The sequence below is a fragment of the Balaenoptera physalus genome, assembly GCF_965194825.1.
Source record: "Balaenoptera physalus genome assembly, chromosome: X".
NCBI classification, from domain to species: Eukaryota; Metazoa; Chordata; class Mammalia; order Artiodactyla; family Balaenopteridae; genus Balaenoptera; species Balaenoptera physalus.
In genome coordinates, this window is record NC_138903.1 from 13,571,104 (window position 1) to 13,590,354 (window position 19,251).

At 46.3% G+C, this 19,251-nt stretch overlaps 1 protein-coding gene across 9 annotated transcripts in view; it reads right to left on the bottom strand.

Annotated features, from left to right (window-relative positions):
* Positions 1-19,251, bottom strand: part of CLTRN (collectrin, amino acid transport regulator) — a 67,606-nt gene that overhangs the window by 38,300 nt on the left and 10,055 nt on the right. For all 9 annotated transcript variants that reach the window (XR_014258925.1, XR_014258926.1, XM_082447304.1 and 6 more), the window contains 2 exons: positions 14,950-15,035; positions 397-510 (listed from right to left, as the gene is read on the bottom strand). Coding sequence is in view for 7 of the 9 variants with exons in the window: in XM_082447304.1 (XP_082303430.1) it covers positions 397-510; positions 14,950-15,035 (200 nt within the window). In the remaining 2 variants the exon portion in view is untranslated. The remainder of the gene's footprint in view (positions 1-396; positions 511-14,949; positions 15,036-19,251) is intronic.

The window sequence follows — 19,251 nt, forward strand, 5'->3', positions numbered from 1 at the left end:
GACAGTAATAAACCTTCTTAGCTAATGTTTAAACCAGGGCTTCTCAGCCACAGCACAATGGATATTTGGGGTTGAATAGTTCTTTGTTGTGAAGTGCTATCCTGAGCACAGGAGGATGTAAACTAGCGTCCCTAACTTCTGCCTACTCTGTCACCAGCACTGTACAACAACAATGTCTCCAGACATTGTCTAATGTCTCCTTGGAGGCAAAACTGCGCCTGGATGAGAACCACTGATCTATACTAATCTCTATTCCAAAGTAACGAAATGAAACCTTTGACATCTTAATAAATAAATCACTGTGAACCAGAGAGAGAAGTCTTCAAAATCTACGAAAACAGCTGAATTAATCAATAACTTGATTTACCAGTGGAAGGCATATTTAGCGGTGATTACCTTATGGCTGACTGTACCTCAACAGCAGGAAGGGTGTGATTCCTTGAAGGATCGGTAACCACAAACCAGAATGACACCCGCTGGGTTACATTGCAAAGTAGGACGTGGGAAATTCTGCAGATGATGAGAAGAAAAAAAGTACATTATGAGCGAATAATACCAAATTGCATTAGATATTCCACTCTGGTGTTATTACCATCTTAAGAGGTGAAGAAATGTCTTAGTAAGAAGAAAATAATATAGGAAATTTCCTTTATTTCAAAATCATAGACTTGGGGATCATTCCTAAAATAAGGAATCTACCAAAAATGAAACAAAAAAGGGAATGGCTCAGTAGAGGGCATTAGGTATCTCATTCTTCATCACCTGTTAGCTGACAGCATCCCTGTTTGCTCAACTCTTGGCCTCTCTCTCTGACACAAAACCCTTTTGTGTTTCCTCATCAGGATCTTTTAATGTCCTCTTCATTCAGCCTTCCACCTCTCAGAACCAGACAAATCTGCTGATCGAGGACTTGCTTCCTCTGTTGGCCACTGTTTCCACCCCTCTCCTACTCCAGTAACTGGGGTCGGCCCAACAACAGACCTCCAGACTGAAGTGCTGTAACATTTACCAGCAGGTTTTGAACACTGTTTTTGCGGGTACCTGCTTCCAACTATAAATTGGAAATGTGCCTCACTCAACTCTGTATACCTGGATCACCAGTAGAAATGACAAGAAAGAAATGGCATTAGTGTTCAGATTAGAGACAATCTATATATTAATGTATGAAATGTATGAACGTAGAAAATAAGAGGAGAGTCCACAACAAACCAGCGTTGTCGTAGCTAAAACATAAATCCTGAACGGCTTTCACCATGTCCTTATAAGCAAAATTGCAAAAAGTGACATGAGCAACCATTCTAGAAGAAACACACAGCCTCTGTAGAAATACAAGTAAATTCACTCTTTTTCCTTAAAGGAGCATTCAAGTGCATTATGTTCATTTTTACAATAATGAAAGAGAGTGCCCTTCAGTCAACTTTCTGTAATTTTCAGGACCTGGTACAAATTATTATATTTTCTCCCTTTAAATGTCAAGGGCAAAAAGTGGAGGGCTCCCCCTCCACCCAGAGCCAAGCGCCTGGGCCAGCAGCGGGAGCTGAAGGATCCCCTGTGCTCAGAACACAGGGGCGCCCCGCGAGGCCCCGAGTCCGCGGGGCGCTGGCCTGGCCCGCGCAGGACCTCGTGCCCAGAGGTTCCGACGCGCCACGAGCCGTCCCACGCCCCGATGCCAACGGTCGCCTCAGCGCCGGAAGCTTCGCATCTACAGACTTCGGGGCCGCCCAGAAGCCAAAGCCCGTCGAAGGTCCAACCCCGCCGACCCGCGAGCATGGGCAGCTACCTGAGCAGGTACCTGGGCATGGCCAAGGCCACGCAGCCAGCCCGCGCCCGGAAGCGCCGGTCCCCATGGTCCCCATGGACCGGGCCGCCCGCGGCCCCTGCCTCCCGCTGGGCCGGGACCGGTGCCAAGTCCTGTCCTACCGCCGCCGCCGCCGCCGGGAGCGCGGGCCCTGGATCCGCAGCGTCCCGCTCCCCGCCGCCCTGCGCAGCTGGCGCCACTACCGGGTCCGCGGGTCCTCGGTACTCCAGGCCTGGAGGCGCCTTCCCGGCGGGCCGCCCCTCCACACCTTCACGGGGCTGGGCTTTAACCGCCATGGCAACAGTTTCATGATGAGGTCCCAGTGGAACGCCCGCCACTGCCGCCACACGCAGAGCCCGGTGAACATCCGTACCGGCCTCCCCGAGAGCCTAGGCAGCTTCTACACGTGTCCGCCCAGCCAGGAGTCCCCGGACCCCTGTGCCGAGGAGACCGTGCCGAGGGCCCTCAGCCGATGCGGGAATGGGAAAAGGCGGCTCGACGGGCCTCTCAGCTTTGAGACCCCCGACCCCAAGAGAAGAAGGCAGAGCCCCGAGCCCAGGCCATCGGCCTTCCGGCCCGTGTGGAGGCGTGGAGTGGTCGCTGCCTTTGTGCCCAGGCCGGGGCCTCTGAGAAGAAGCTTCTGCTCCCGGCACAACAGCCTCCGAGAAGAGGACACTGAGCCCCGGCCTGACCAGCAGGCCTGCCGGAGCCTTCCCTGTCTGCCGCCCACCCTGCTGTGAGGCCCCCACCCACCCAGGGCCCAGTCACAGAGCCTCGCTGGAGAGATGGGAGCGGATCAGCACTCCCGGGCCTGGGCCTCCGGCAGCCTGACGTCCCCCTTGAGTCCTGAGAGCCAAGGCCACCTCCTCCTGACACTCAAACCCACAGCTCTTTTTACCCAGCTGACCCCTGCCCTACCCCTGCCTGAGTCACTGGCACGGACCGCCAGGCCAGCTCCCTCCACTCCAGCCAGGGGCTCTGCCAAGCCCCAGAGCCACCTCTCCTACCTGCAGAGCCCGCCCTGAGGAAGCACTGCTGACGTCCAAGCCTTCACTCCCTCCTGCCCACCCACCCTTCCTGCCTCTGCCCCTGAGAAGACCCTTCTCAGGAAGGCGTGCTTCTCCCCTATTGCCCACTTTATACGGTTTAAAGGTTGTTCTTATTTTAAATAATACTAAAATAGCTTCATTATCCTAGAGATTGTCATGGTCTTTCTTTCAAAGATTCAAACATTAGGATTTCATCCACATGCTGGTTTCTCCACCCTGGCTCTGTTGGGGCCAGACAAGTCTTTGTTTGTGGGGTGCAGACCTCTGCATTGTAGGGTTTTAGCAAAATCCCTGGTCTCTATCCTCTAGGTGCCAGTAGATAATCCATACTGTAAACATAAAACGTGTCTCCAGGCACTGCCAGATGTTGGGGGGGGAGGGGGCGGGGCGGGCGGTGCACCCTGACACTGATGGAGAGCCACTGAGGGACAGCGACCTCTACTGGCAGAAACAGTCAAGGCTGGTCTCCCAGAATGTGCCTTTTTCAAAGACACAGAGATGAACAAAATGAAGTGGTGTGTGCTTGGCAAAAACATATCCCCCATTTTGCAGAATGCTGTGGGGTGCGAACGACTCATGTTTTGGGCCTTATTAACAATCAGACAATGCGGTTTTTTAAAATGAGCTACTCATTTATCATCTTCAGGTTGGCAAAAATTGAAAAGTTAAAAAATATCAAATGCTGGAAATGATGCAGAGAATTGGAATCCCAGGCAGTGCTGTGGGTGTCCATGGGTCCAGCCCTTCTGAAGCGGCATTTGGAAGTGTTTCCTAGAACACAGTGCGGCCACCAGAAACACTCTTACACACACACACACACACACACACACACACACACACACACACACACACACACTGGTGAGGATGTTCTTCGCAGCCCCCTTTGTCAGAGCAGAGAATTGGAAGAACCTAAATGTCCACCAACAGGGGAAGGGATAAAGTAAATATGGTATTGCTATCAAGGGACTACTATTCCACAGATTAAAGGAAAGAAAGAGCCCAGGGTTTCTGCACTGTTCGGTCTGGGCCAGATAATTCTATGATGTGGATGCCCTGTGCGCTGCAGGATGTTTAGAAGCAAACCTGGCCTCTGCGGACTCGATATCATCAGGACCTCCTCCAGTAATAACAATCAAACATGTCTCCAGCCATTGCCAAACACTCCCTGAAGGACAAAAATCACCCCCAGTTGGCAACTACGGAACTAGAGTTACACATTTTTTTAAAAAAGGTAAATCTCAAAACTACACTGTCAAATGAAAAAGATGGGAAGTGGCATATTATGGGTAGCACAAGCCATTTATATAAACGAAAAGAAAAATACCAAGTAGTATTGCTGGCATAATAGAGGGGGCCGGAAACCAAGTAAATGGTCATTTGGACACTTTGCCTGTATTGTTCTTTCCATCTAAAGCCTCTTCAAATACTGTTCAAACATGAATTTCAAGGTTTCCCCTTCAGAGAGTCAGAGAATGAGCTGTAAACATACCAAAGTCCCTTCTCCCTCCCATGGAGCACGCTTTCTAAGGGGGCGGAGACAGAACGTAAACATTTAAATAAACGTACACACTGACAGGTGGTGAGATGTGCTATGAAGAAACCAAGGCAGGAGGAGGGATGCACACAGCTGCATCGACACGCTGTGGCCCAAGCGCTTTCTCTGTCCCCATCACCATGGAACCCACTATCCCTGACTACGAATTCAAGTCCTACATTCCGTGTTTCCACTGGGTGGTAACTCATGCTTTAACACAGCACCTCAGCAAATAAAAGGAAAATACGTTATCTACTTAGAAATAAAGATGTCCAAAACATTAAAATTGTTGGCTGAAAATATTAAACTCAACATTTTCAATGGAGACAGTTACTGTTACATACAAAACATCCTGGGCTGAAACTCTATAAATCAAGCTTTTATTTTGAAGTTTACTACCTGCCACTTGCTAGACATGAGACAAGGCATTGCACCCTGCATGAGTTGCTAGAAAGGGCTTGAGACCTTCGTGTGTCAGCGAGGGTACGGTTAACTGCTTAGGGTCTTCCTCAATAGAAGAGTAGTAAGTATCCCGCCTACATGATGGTTTGGCCAGGAAAAGTAAGTCAAAGATTTTAAGCACACAAAACAGTAAGCTTCTGCTCTACAAATATCAACTACAGAAACAGAACTACAGAGATGTGTTTACATTTTGTTCCGATCTAGGCAGTTGAACTGGTAACGAGTAAACCCACTTCCTAAAGTAGCGAGCTTGTGGGGAAAGGGCCAGGGGAAAGCACACCCCTGCTTCTGGAGCCAGCTGCAAGGCAGAGGCTGCATAGGACGATGGAGACACCCTCGTGGGCTGGGGCTTCCTCCTTGTCTGGATGATCCTTTGGGAAATTAACGGATGTCCTGGCTACCACAAGAGTAAGACACTGAGGTCCAACAAGAGATAAAATGCAGGCGGTGGGGAGCTCCTTCTACTGTGGCCATTCCCGCCACCTTCACCGTGGGAGTATCCGCCCAGGGGACTCAGGTGCAACAAGAGGGAGAAACGGTGGGTGGGACACCGTCTGCTTGTGTCCACTGCAGCCCAGTAGACGGGCCCCTGGTTTAAGAGCCAGGACGTTAAGCATGCTTCATTCACTCACAGATGTTTACCAAGAGCTAACAATGATTAGCCACTATGGTTAGGGAGGGTTAGGAAAAGAGTTCTACTGCAAGGGCATTTAGATGCCACGATCCTGCCCATAAGTGCCGGGTCTAGGAGTTTAGTGCTATTAAGACGCTTGAAGATCAAGGTCACGGTGTGAGCTCACCAGAAGATTAAAACCAAAGTGGGAGCCAAAACTCCCGCGATGCCCGAGTCTGCCCACAAGACTCCATGCTCCGTCGGAGAACAGACCCAGGACAGAGGGGAGGGCACAGGGCTTCTGGATTCCACGTGGTTTGTCCACAGTCTTTGTCAGGAGGGGCTCTAATTTCTACCCACAGTAGAACTTCATAGTCTCCAAGCTTCGAGCACCGTTTTCAATTTTATCAGCTGAGCGTTCCCTGGGAGCCTATCAAACACTCTGTCCATCTGCAACACAAGACTTCTCTGGGCCCTGGGGCATGAGGCCAAGGCCCAAGGCTACCCTGTACTGTGCGGCCCTGTACTCCTGAAGTGTGGCCCGTGTGGGCACTCAGTGATTGTGATATGAATAGATGGATGAATGAACTAACAGAACGGAGTAATGAGCTCCATTGTTGTTACTCACTGTTTCCACATTATTCCAAGAGAGAGTAACTGAGAAAGTAAATTGAGCCAGCACAGCAATAATAGAAAAGGGAGAAAGGAAAGGAGGGAGATTACTTCCCTAAAACTTTGTTTCCCCAGTCACAAATATTCAGACAACATAACACAGACAACTCTCTAGTATAAGAAGACTCCTGAATATAGTGCAGATAGAGGTAGCCAAGAGGAAGTGTACATGTAAGGAAAGTGGGTGCTAAAGGAAGTAACATGAAGACTGATTTACAGATTTCAGTAGATGATTTACTTAGCGACCAAAAGATGCAGATTCCTTCCAGTGATAGATTATGTCCAACCAGCGTAACTTCTTCCATGCCCTTTCTTCTAAATGTGACCACACTGAATGTCCTCTCAGATTTGCACAAAATGAAAAATTAATCAGCCAACAGCACTTACTGAACTAAACATGTCTTTTAAAGTACGTTTTGATGTAATAAATAAACTGAAATGCCTAAATCTTACAAAGTTCTCGTCACAAGAAAAAAAATTATATTACAATGTACGGTGACGGATGTTAACTAGACTTACTGAGGTGATCATTTCACAATACACACAAATATCAAATCATTATGTCGTATACCCGCAACTAATATAATGTGATCTGTCAATTATACCTCAATAAAAATAAATAAATAAATGACTGAAATGGCATTAGCACAGCTAAACAGCAAACCTACACTTTCAAGATTTGTAAATATAGATGGGTCTGATGGAATTCTTTGTATTCACTGGAATAATAATTTTGTCCGACTGCTTCACAAAGCTGTAATACTTATACATATACAATTGCTTCTGTCAGCAAATCACTAAAAGGGTAGAAATGTCCACTCCCATTCCTCAAGTGTGGGGAGCCCTGGTCTGAAGGTAACTGTCTAAGAACTGGCTCCACTGCCACTTCTCATCAGTGGCGCCAAACAGGGCCAACTAGGGTGGGAAGAATGGGGCTCTTGTTTCTGGAAATCAAAGGACTAAATAGGAGCTGGGCTGCTGTTTAACAGGCACGAGACCGTTAATCCCCTTACCGTGGATACAAGAGCATGTTGTTCGTTCTTAGATCACAAGGCTTATCCTTGAATAATTAGGCTGAGGAAGAAATCCATTCCGTGCCCTACATCATTTTACTCGGAAAGAGAACACTATGCCTGAGTTAGACTTCTGCCTCTCCTGATAAAAATGATAAATTATTCTAAAAAACCAATATTGGAGTAAACTAGGCAGTTAGATTTCTCAGTTTACCTGGAAAATAGACTAAAGTTTAAACTTAATCATATCTTCCTGAGATAATAATACTTTCAACATTTAAAAATTCCTATGAAACTATTTTAGAAAATCTGGCCTAAACCTTATTATAAGAACTTGAAAACACCTGTTTACCATCTTCAATCAAAGTCCCAAGAAACCTTCAAGTAATCTGATCTAATGAAACCAGAACTTTCTACCACTTAAACTTGTCCTTCCCTCTTCCATTCTACTTTTAAGAAAATCCAGGGAAGAGCAAGAAAACCACTTGATATCAAGATTTGTAAGTAATGACTTCAAAGGAATTGTCTTGTTTCTGTCACATTTCGTCCGTCTTGCATGACTCCCAGGGCCGGCTTCTTGGCTGTGGGCCTGTGCTTTGTGGGACCGGGATGTACCCATCATTTAAATCTCAAGGCCTACCTAGCAGCCTACACAGCAGCCTTCCAACAGAGGTTACTTAATTCTCTGGCCCCCATCCAGCAGTGTAGCGCACAGGCGGCCTCAGGAGAGCACCGTGAAGAAGAGGCTTCTGCTTCTCACACCACTGCCTTGGGCGCTCTGTCAGCTCTGTCTCTCCCTCACTCCCTGACGGCATCTCGAGGCGCGATGGAGCTTGCCTGTCATTTCTGGCCGTTAAAGAGCTCCGGCCGTTTTTGTGCCAGTACCAAACTGTCTTGATTACTGTAGCTTTGTAATATAGTCTGAAGTCAGGGAGCCTGATTCCCCCAGCTCCATTTTTTGTTCTCAAGATTGCTTTGGCTATTCGGGGTCTTTTGTGTTTCCATACAAATTGTGAAATTTTTTGTTCTAGTTCTGTGAAAAATGCCAGTGGTAGTTTGATAGGGATTGCATTGAATCTGTAGATTGCTTTGGGTAGTAGAGTCATTTTCACAATGTTGATTCTTCCAATCCAAGAACATAAACAGAAATATAGATCAATGGAACAGGATAGAAAGCCCAGAGATAAACCCACACACATATGGTCACCTTAGCTTTGATAAAGGAGGCAAGCATATACAGTGGAGAAAAGACAGCCTCTTCAATAAGTGGTGCTGGGAAAATTGGACAGATACATGTAAAAGTATGAAATTAGAACACTCCCTGACACCATGCACAAAAATAAACTCAAAATGGATTAAAGACCTAAGTGTAAGGGCAGACACTATCAAACTCTTAGAGGAAAACATAGGCAGAACACTCTATGACATACATCACAGCAAGATTCTTTTTGACCCAGCTCCTAGAGAAATGGAAATAAGAACACAAATAAACAAATGGGACCTAATGAAACTTCAAAGCTTTTGCACAGCAAAGGAAACCATAAACAAGACCAAAAGACAACCATCAGAATGGGAGAAACTATTTGCAAATGAAGCAACTGACAAAGGATTAATCTCCAAGATTTACAAGCAGCTCATGCAGCTCAATAACAAAAAAACGAACAACCCAATCCAAAAATGGGCAGAAGACCTAAATAGACATTTCTCCAAAGAAGATATACAGATGGCCAACAGACACATGAAAGAATGCTCAACATCATTAATCATTAGAGAAATGCAAATCAAAACTACAATGAGATATCATCTCACGCCGGTCAGAATGGCCATCACCAAAAAATCTACAAACAATAAATGCTGGAGAGGGTGTGGAGGAAAGGGAACCCTCTTGCACTGTTGGTGGGAATGTAAATTGATACAGCCACTATGGAGAACAGTATGGAGGTTCCTTAAAAAATTACAAATAGAACTACCATACGACCCAGCAATCCCACTACTGGGCATATACCCTGAGAAAACCATAGTTCAAAAAGAGTCATGTACCAAAATGTTCATTGCAGCTCTATTTACAATAGCCAGGACATGGAAGCAACCTAAGTGTCCATCGACAGATGAATGGATAAAGAAGATGTGGCACATATATACAATGGAATATTACTCAGCCATAAAAAGAAATGAAATGGAGGTATTTGTAATGAGGTGGATGGAGTTAGAGTCTGTCATACAGAGTGAAGTAAGTCAGAAAGAGAAAAACAAATACAGTATGCTAACACATATACATGGAATCTAAGGAAAAAAAAAAAAGGCCATGAAGAACCTAGTGGCAAGACGGGAATAAAGACACAGACCTACTAGAGAATGGACTTGAGGATATGGGGAGGGGGAGGGGTGAGATGTGACAGGGCGAGAGAGTGTCATGGACATATATACGCTACCAAATGTAAAATAGATAGCTAGTGGGAAGCAGCCGCATAGCACAGGGAGATCAGCTGGGTGCTTTGTGACCACCTAGAAGGGTGGGAGGGAGGGAGATGCAAGAGGGAAGAGATACGGGAACATATGTATATGTATAACTGATTCACTCTGTTATAAAGCAGAAACTAACACACCATTGTAAAGCAATTATACTTCAGTAAAGATGTTTAAAAAAAAAAAAAAAAAAAAGAGCTCCGGCCGGTCTGATCAAAACCTAGACGAACTGTCTTCCCACCCCTAACACACAGCTTCCCTCCCCCGGCCGTGCTGGCCTCGGCGGCCTGCTTGATTCTTTTACTCTCCTGGCTCCACTCCTCCTGCGCTTCGCCCCTTACCTCCCCGCAGTCCTGCTCACTGCGGGATGGAAAAGGGAGGTGGGAGAGGGCGGGGATCCGACAGGAGAGAAAAAGGCAAGCTGCTTTTTCCCTAGCCAGGCTCCTTGGGCTGCCCTCTGGCCGTTGGTGGCCCCTGCCGGGGCGGGTCCTCGCGTTCTCCATCCAGAGTGCACCCGGGGGGCCTCAGGACACCGCCTGGGGACCAGTGCACTGCCCCTTCCCCTGACAAGGACGACGCACTCTGGCCGAAGGCTTCCATCTCGCCCCTCCCTGCCCGCTCTGCCGCCTTCCCTTTGCCCTGCACTTGGATCTCGGGGCCCCACAGGCAGCGACTCGTGCAGCTCCCTCCGGAGGCCTCTGCTTGGCCCCGGGCAGCCGTCCGAGTGCAGGCTGCTGGCAAAGCCGCCCTCTCTCACCCAGCCTTTGCCTTCAGACTTCTCCAGCTAAGAGGCAGGCGCCAGTTTCTGTTCCACCCACGGGACAGGCTCAGTGGCTGGGGACACCATCACGGTGGCTCGCGCTCCAGGTGCTGCTACTCTGGTGGCAGCTGGAAGTGGTCCTGGGAACGTCTGCAAGCTGGGGAGTGATGTGCCCCTCTCTCCTCTCACAGACGACTCCTCTCTCTACTAGCAGCCCTGCCTGACCCGAGGTGGGCAGGGGAACACGCAAGGGCGCCACTAGTGTGGCCTGGGCGCTAACTCATCACATGGACCCAGCTGTCAGCTCCCAGCGGGCTGCGTTGGTGCACCCGCACTGGGACCCATCCCCGCCCCTGTCCTGCGGAGAAGGCCGTGGACACGCCACACCCTCTCTGCAGGGCCTCGCCCTCTGCCTCTCGGACCCTCGACCTTCTCTTCCACTGCCTGCTTGGGGTCATGGTGACTGGACCTGTTCAGCTCTCCTGCAAGTCCTTCACGGATGTGGCCAGGACCTCGCTTTAGAAAGAACACCCTCTTGCAGAGTCAATCCAGCTTATACTGGGTCAAGGGTAGGCTGGCGACAGGTTCCCGAATATGCAGAGGGGACACTGAGCCCTGTGTCACTGGAGGTGATCACGCTTGATATGAGATACCGTAGTTAGGACTGGGTGAAAGGCGGGACGAAGAGTCTTCATTACTCCGTTCATTATTTGACTATCTTTAGTGAGTTACTCTACATTTTCCACCCAGTGCATCTCAGTAGCTCTAAGTTTTCTGCAGCATCTATAGAATAAGCAATGACAGGATAGGAAAAAAACGATTTAAAAAACCGGCCAATGTTCAAGATTTGAATCCCTAAAGCCATCCTAACAGGCATACTTCCCACCCTCTAGAATCCACTCTGCCTCACACTGGCACCAAAAGACCTCTGAAAAGCACATTTAAAATCTGATCCATTTGCCAAGCTAGTGGTGTCTTTCTATTACCTACCACACTCGGGAGAGGCAGCCTGTCTGGGAAGTTGTTTTCAATTCATCTTGCACTGTGTGGTGCCCTTTCCCATAGAGGAAACCTGCTCATGTAAAGCAGCAGCCACCGTTAGGGGGCAGCACTTGTGCTGCATCTTAAACACATCCTGATTCATGAGGCAGCCCTCATCCCTCAGCCCCCTGAGGGCAGTGCTGCTGGGACTCAAGCTGCCTGAGTATTTACAGGAAAACAATTTGTTGACCCCAATCTAGGTTTGCACTTTTCAATTTTTCAACTGACATTGGCAACAAAAGCCTCTATATAGCCTATGCACCCAGTTCCAATTAAAACACCTTTGCAAATAAACCAGATTACATATTCACAGACTCCTACAATGTCCGGGTTCTGAAAAATCAAATTCCCAAAGTGAATTCCTCAAAACTTATCTGAAATGTTACATATTTAAATTAACTTTTCCTAAGAATGGAAATGTGATATAACATAGTCATTTACAAGGTGAAATTTAGGTACTAAGAGGAAGTAATAATACAATGAACACAGCAATGTATAAAATCTGTTGATCAAAAATGACAATAAGATAAAAAGAGACTAGTTGAGGGGCTAGCATTGTGAGACGACCAGCGGCTTTTTTCCTTATATTTTTCTTTTTTTTCGTTTTTTAAAGTTGAGGTATAGTTTTATGTACAATATTATATACGTTTCAGGTGTACAACACAGTGATTCACAATTTTAAAGGCTATAACTCCATTTATAGCTATTATAAAATACTGGCTATATTCTCTGTGCTGTCTAATATATCCTTGCAGCTTACTTATTTTATATATAGTAGTTTGTACCTCTTAACCCCCTCCCCCTATCTTGCCCCTCCCCATTCCCTCTCCCCAGTGGGAACCACTAGGTTGTTCTCTATATCTGAGTGTGTTTCTTTTTGTTATACTCACTACTTTATTTTTTAGGTTCCACATATAAGTGATAACATACAGTACTTGTCTTATTATTTCACTAAGCATAATAGCCTCCCAAGTCCATCCACGTTGCTGCAAATGGCAAATTTTCATTCTTTTTTTCGGTTGAGTAGTATTCCATTGCATGTATATGTATATATGTGGATATGTGTGTGTGTGTGTGTGTGTGTACACCACATCTTCTTTATCCATTCTTCTGCTGATGGACACTTAGGTTGCTTCCATGTCTTGGCTATTGTAAATAACACTGCTGTGTACATTGGGGTGCATGTATCTTTTTGAGTTAGGGTTTTTCTGATATATACCCAGGAATGGAATTGCGGGGTCATATGGTAGTTCTATGTTTAGTTTTTTGAGAAACCTCCATACTGTTTTCCACAGTGGCTGTACAATTTACGTCCCCACCAACAGTGTACATGGGTTCCCTCTTCTCCTTATATTTTTCCTTTTTTATTTTTTGGAAGGCAATCTTCTCATTTTTATTTTTAAAAGCTTATTATAGGGCTTCCCTGGTGGCGCAGTGGTTGAGAATCTGCCTGCCAATGCAGGGGACACGGGTTCGAGCCCTGGTCTGGGAAGATCCCACATGCCGCAGAGCAACTGGGCCCGTAAGCCACAACTACTGAGCCTGCGCGTCTGGAGCCTGTGCTCTGCAACAAGAGAGGCCGTGATAGTGAGAGGCCCGCGCACCGCGATGAAGAGGGGCCCCCGCTTGCCGCAACTTAGAGAAAGCCCTCGCGCAGAAACGAAGACCCAACACAGCCATAAATAAATAAAATATTTAAAAAAAAAAAAAAAAAAAAAAAAAAAAAAGCTTATTATAAATTGTTTTGGAAAGAATGCTTCCGTTTAAAGGCATAAGACAAAGGCAAATATATCTTTTCTAAAAATCTATAAAACAGGAGTAAAGTTCACGTAGGGCATAATTTTTTTTTACCTTACACCTCCTTCTTTTAATTTTTTGAATCATGTGAATATGTTACGTATCTTAAAATACATACGTGTGTTGTGTATATATGTGTGTGTTTGTGTACACACAAATCCACATATCATATGTTTATTTTGCTCCCCCAAATTTTACTCTTCTGTTTTATCCCTTATATTCACAGCCCATGCATAATACATTGTGGGTCTGAGGAAGACAATAAATAGAAACCCTCTTTGCCAAGTTCTCAGTAAAATTAAGACAAAAGAATGAAGCAGACAGGAGACCAAAATAAAAGGCTGCGTTGGAGGATATGACTTTTATCAGCAGGCAAATTTCCTTCCTAATTTTAAAGATATCCTGCGATGAGATAACTTCATCTATAGTGACCCAGGCAGAGCTGAACTGAGGCAGGTATCACCATATACTGGTGTAATATGCAAGATATTTAACACCTTAGGATCTGGCACCTACCAATCTAAACAGTCTACAGCTACAGACAGCACGGACAGCCGTGTGGGTGTGTAAGCTTGCCCAGGCAGGGCCTGATTCTGTACCTAGTGTGGGGAGCAGCACAGAAAAATGCGTGCTGAGGGCAGGCCGGCTCCTCAAGAGAAGGGAACCCATGCCCAGTTTATCCTTCCAGCCCACCAATCAAATCAGTCATTTCACCTCTCAAGGGAAGAGTGAAGTAAGGGAGTAGAGAGAAACCAGGAGTGTTACCCTAACCACAAATGGAGATGGAAGGAAACATCACAAATAGGGAAGATTCCTTCGGAAGAACAGATTGAAATGTAAAACTATTAAAAGTTGTACTAAGGCTTTGAAGAAAATAAACAAGGTGCTATGATAGATACCAACAGTGCCATGAATCTATACATATGTAAGTTATTTTCAAAATGAGTGCTATGCACTTATCCCCTTGCCCCCCAAGTTCATATGTTGAAGTCCTAACCCCAAATGTGAATGTATTAATAGTTGGAGATAGGGCCTATAAGGAGATAATTACAGTTAAATGAGGTCATAATGGTGGAGCCCTGATAGAGAGGATTAGCGCCCTCATCCAAAAAGGCACCAGAATGCTCACTCTCTCCCCTGCCACTTCCCCCTCAACAAACAAGAGGTCATGTGAGCATACAAAGATTTGGTGTTGCCTACAAGCTGAAAGAAGAGGCCTCAGAATGAAACCTACCTTGTCAGCATCTTAATCTTCAACTTCCCAGCCTCCAGAACTGTGAGAAATAAATTTCTGTTGTTTAAGCCACCCAGTCTGTGGTATTTTGTTATGGCAGCCAGAGCAGACCAATACAATGAGAAGGGAACTCTTTTCTTTCTATCTTATCTTATCTATCTATCTATCTATCTATCTATCTATCTATCTATCTACCTGCAAGAGAAATATATATATATATGTGTATATATATATATACACATATATATAGAAATGTAGAAAGCTTATGACATGTTAACTACAAATTTTTATATTTATCTTCATAGTGCCAATTGAATGAAAAGCATTGTTAAAACATGATATAAACTATAAGCTGAGCTAGATTATAAAGGTTCTTTTTAATGTTAAATTAAAATGTGGGTCCCTTAAAAGTTAGATGTATACGTTATTTTCAAGATTGAGTTTTGAATTAATGTCCTGTCTCAAATAATACTGCAAACAATCAATTTAGACTTTTCATTGCTTACTTACTCAGTTGCTTCTCTGTTGGGAACTCTTCTCATGGAGAAAGCCACCATCGCTTTGAAGAGATATTCTTCATTTGTATCCCACGCATACTGAAAGAGAAGTAAAACCGAAGGTAAAGTGAAGAGGCATGGGGTAAAAATTGGTCCACTGGGTTCTAACTGTGGCCACACTGGTTTTGGTGTGTGTCTGTCTGTCTGTCTGTGTCTCTCTCTCTCATCTTCCTCATACAATAAAGACTGGAGACCATGATAAATCATGTCACCATAATGTTCAGGATAGAGTTTCCTGGCTATTCTATCATTGTAAGTGTGGTGTGTGTCCCACTGCATTATCTTCTTCCAAATCTGCAGTTATTAGTAGCCAGTCAACAAATAGGTCATTTGGACATCTCATCCTGGACATAAACAGTTGATTCCCTTCTTTCCTTTCACCTTTCCCTCAAAACTGACTCCCCTTCTCAGCTTCCTTTCCTTTATTAACACCGGTACAATTTTACTTTTTATATTCTCAGCTGAAAACTTGAGTGTATGTGTGTATTATGGGCTGAATTGTACCCCCCTACAAAGAAATTCATATGTTAAAATCCTAACCCCCCAGTACCTCAGAATGGAACCATATATGGAGATAGTGTCTTTACAGAGGTGATTAGGTTACAATTAGATCACTAGGGTGGGCCCTAATCCAATATGACGGGTGTCCTTGTAAGAACAGGAAATTTGTCACAGACACATACAGAGGGAAGACGTGTAGACACAGGGAGAAGACAGCCATCTAGAAGCCAAGGGGAGAGGCCTGGAACACATCCCTCCCTCACAGAACTCAGAAGGAACCGACCCTGCTGACACCTTGATCTTGGACTTCCAGCCTCCAGAATGAGAGAAAACAAATTTCTGTTGTTCAAGCCACTCAATCTGTGGTACTGTGTTACAGCAGCCCTAGCAAACTGAAGTGGCTGACCCCACATTTTAGGTGGTAATCAAGTGTAACTGGAGAAAATCACAAAACAGGTTTTGTGGCTTAACTCTAAACTCATGATGACCTACTCCCAAATTGCCTGGGATCCCCTTAGGATTCTCCATCAGTTTTCTCTCTCTCATGGTTCACAATGACTTTTTCAAAGCTCCTTCAGGCCTCCCCAAATCTCAGTGCTTCCCTCAAACCTCACTCTCACTAGGCGCTCCTGTTTTATAAGTTACTGATACATCTCGAGTCATCCACCTACACTCCCCCGCCCTCCTGACACCAAGTACAAAACTTCCTCCATAGGCACATGTCTTATCCACATCCTCCCCCGAAGGGCCAGATGTGGTGTTTCTCCTCCTGTCAACGGCTGTTCTGTCCACCTCTATTAGGAACGCTTCCATTCGGCCCTTCCCAGGATCTAAACAATACAGTTTCCCCCTCTCTTCTGTGCATTCAGTGCTGACTGGAGGCTGTCCATTGACTATGAACTACGCTCAAGTCTTTCCCATTAAAACAACAGCAAAACTAAATCACTTTATTCAGTCCTCCTTCTTCTACCCACTGCTCCCTCTCCTTCCCGTCACAGCCAAAATTCCCAAAGGAGTTGTCCATCCTTCTGTCTTTACAGGGTCACTGCCCACTTATTCTTTTTTTTTTTTTTAATTTATGTATTTTATTTATTTTTGGCTGTGTTGGGTCTTCGCTGTTGTACGTGGGCTTTCTCTAGTTGCGGCGAGCGGGGGCTACTCTTCATTGCGATGCGCGGGCTTCTCACTGCGGTGGCTTCTCTTGTTGCGGAGCACGGGCTCTAGGCACGCAGGCTCAGTAGTTGTGGCACATGGGCTTCAGTAGTTGTGGCTCGCGGGCTCTAGAGCGCAGGCTCAGTAGTTGTGGCCCATGGGCTTAGTTGGTCCGCGGCATGTGGGATCTTCCCGGACCAGGGCTCAAACCCGTGTGCCCTGTATTGGCAGGCGGATTCTTAACCACTGCGCCACCAGGGAAGCCCCACTGCCCACTTATTCTTAACCTCCTCCACCATCTGCCTTCCAATCCCTCCGCTCTACAAAGCAGCTCTCTCACGTTACCAATGACCTTCACGTTGCTCAACACAATGCGCGGTTTTCAGTCACGCCTCACTTGGCCTCTCAACAGCATTTGATGCTCTTGAACAGTCCCTTCATCTGAAAGCACTCTCTTCCCTTTCGTGATACAGCATCGTCCTGGTTTTCCTCCTGCCCCTCTGCCTCCTTTGCAGGTTCACCCTCCTCTACAAGGGCTTTAAGCTTTCGAGAATCGAGAATCGCTAAGCTCAAGGCTAGCCCCTCTCCTCTTGCCACCCTCCGCTTTCTCCCTCAGCACTGTCATTACCACCTCAATGCAGGTGACGCAGGAATGTATATCTCAAGCCAGCTCTGTCCTTGCCTGTTTGTCAATAATACCTCAAACTCAGTAAGTCCAAAATTAAAGGCATGGTTTTCTTGTTGGTTCTTGGTTCCCTGACTCATAAATGGGCCATCATGCATCCAGGTGCATAATTAGAAACAAAAGCTCATCCTTGACCCCTCGTCCTCTCTGCCTTGTCATCCCATCCCCGTGGCTCTCAAATCCCTTCACTGCCCCCTCTCTCCACCAACACACCATACTCCAAATAGCCATCACCTCCCACCTGCACTACTCCAACTGCCTCCCAACTGGCTCCTCCTCTCTACTCCAGTCCCCTTGACTCTGTCTTCCACACTGTGGCCAAAGTGTCTTGTAAACACAAATTCTGTCATGACACCCCTTCCACGAAACTCCTCCTTGCTTTAAAGATAATATCAAGGACTTGCCTGACGGTGCAGTGGTTAGCAGTCCGCCTGCCAATGCAGGGGACACGGGTTCGAGCCCTGGTCCAGGAAGACCCCACATGCCGCGGAGCAACTAAGCCCATGCGCCACAACTACTGAGGCTGCGCTCTACAGCCTGTGAGCCGCAACTACTGAGCCCGCGTGCCACAACTACTGAGCCTGCGTTCTAGAGCCCGCGTGCCACAACTACTGAAGCGGGCATGCCTAGAGCCCGTGTTCTGCAACAAGAGAAGCCACCGCAATGAGGAGCCCATGCGCAGCAACAAAGAGTAGCCCCTGCTCGCTGCAACTAGAGAAAAGCCCGTGCACAGCAACGAAGACCCAACACAGCCAAAAATAAATAAATAAATAAATAAATAGATAACATTTATTTAAAAAAAAAAAAAAAAGACAGTATCAAAACTCCTCAACACAGTCCACACATTCTTTGGCCTGACCCTTCCTTCCTCTCAAAGCTCATCATGCGCCATGCTCCTCCTCACTGCTCCACTTCCAGGCACCTTGCCCTTCCTTCCACCCTTCACTCTCCCCAAGTTCTTTCCTATGATAAGCCTTTGCATGTGCTGGTCCCTCCACCCTCTTTCCTTGCATCCCCTGGTTCACTTTTACTCATGCTTTAGACCTCACAGCAAATGGCAGTTACTGCGGCCCCTCATGAGGCCAAAGCCCCTATGTACTTCTCCTCCCTGTAATGCTCGTCAAGATTACACACTTGCATTTGGTTCATTAATATGCAACCAATTCCACTACTATAAGCTCCCCAAGGGCAAGGATGAGCCTGGTTTTAGCTGCACTGCATCCCCAGCATCCAGCATGGTGCCTGCCCTCAGAGGATCCTGGGATAAGCAACCCTACGCACTGGCAGAGATGGTGGATTCTGCAGTCAGACTGCCTGGGTTCAAACCTGACCCCTGCCCCTTGCTGACTTGAGATCTTGAGTAGGCCACGTAATGTCTTTGCGCCTCAGTTTTCTCATGCACCTACTGAGAATGGGAATGCCCATGCCACCTTCCTCAAAGGGTTGTTGTGAGGGCTAAATGAGCTGATGTGAGCAAAGTGATTAGAAGGGTCCCAGCTAGAAAGTAAACTAAGTTCTCAAGGAATGCTGGCTGTTAGAATGATTATTACTCACTGAGTGAACAAAACGGTGGATTGCCCTGCAAACTGAATACTTCCAAGTATCTTTAGCACTCTTTTATCATCTCTAGCCTGAGGCGTCTTACCATCACCTTCTATTCGGGAAAACTGTCACAGACCATGCCGGAAAACCGAAACTAGAATGACACAACTCCCTCTTATTAATTCAACAGTCTTTACTGTTCCTATAGCTACCGGAGCCCCATGAGTATTTTTTTTAACTTTAATTTCATAAGCATATATTTCATGTTATTACTTTGATATTTGAGAAGAATTGAAGAAACCTCACCTGAGAATTGGAACATTTTGTGCTATGAAAGATCTCAGGTGGGTGAAACGTGCCCTCCTTTCAATGATG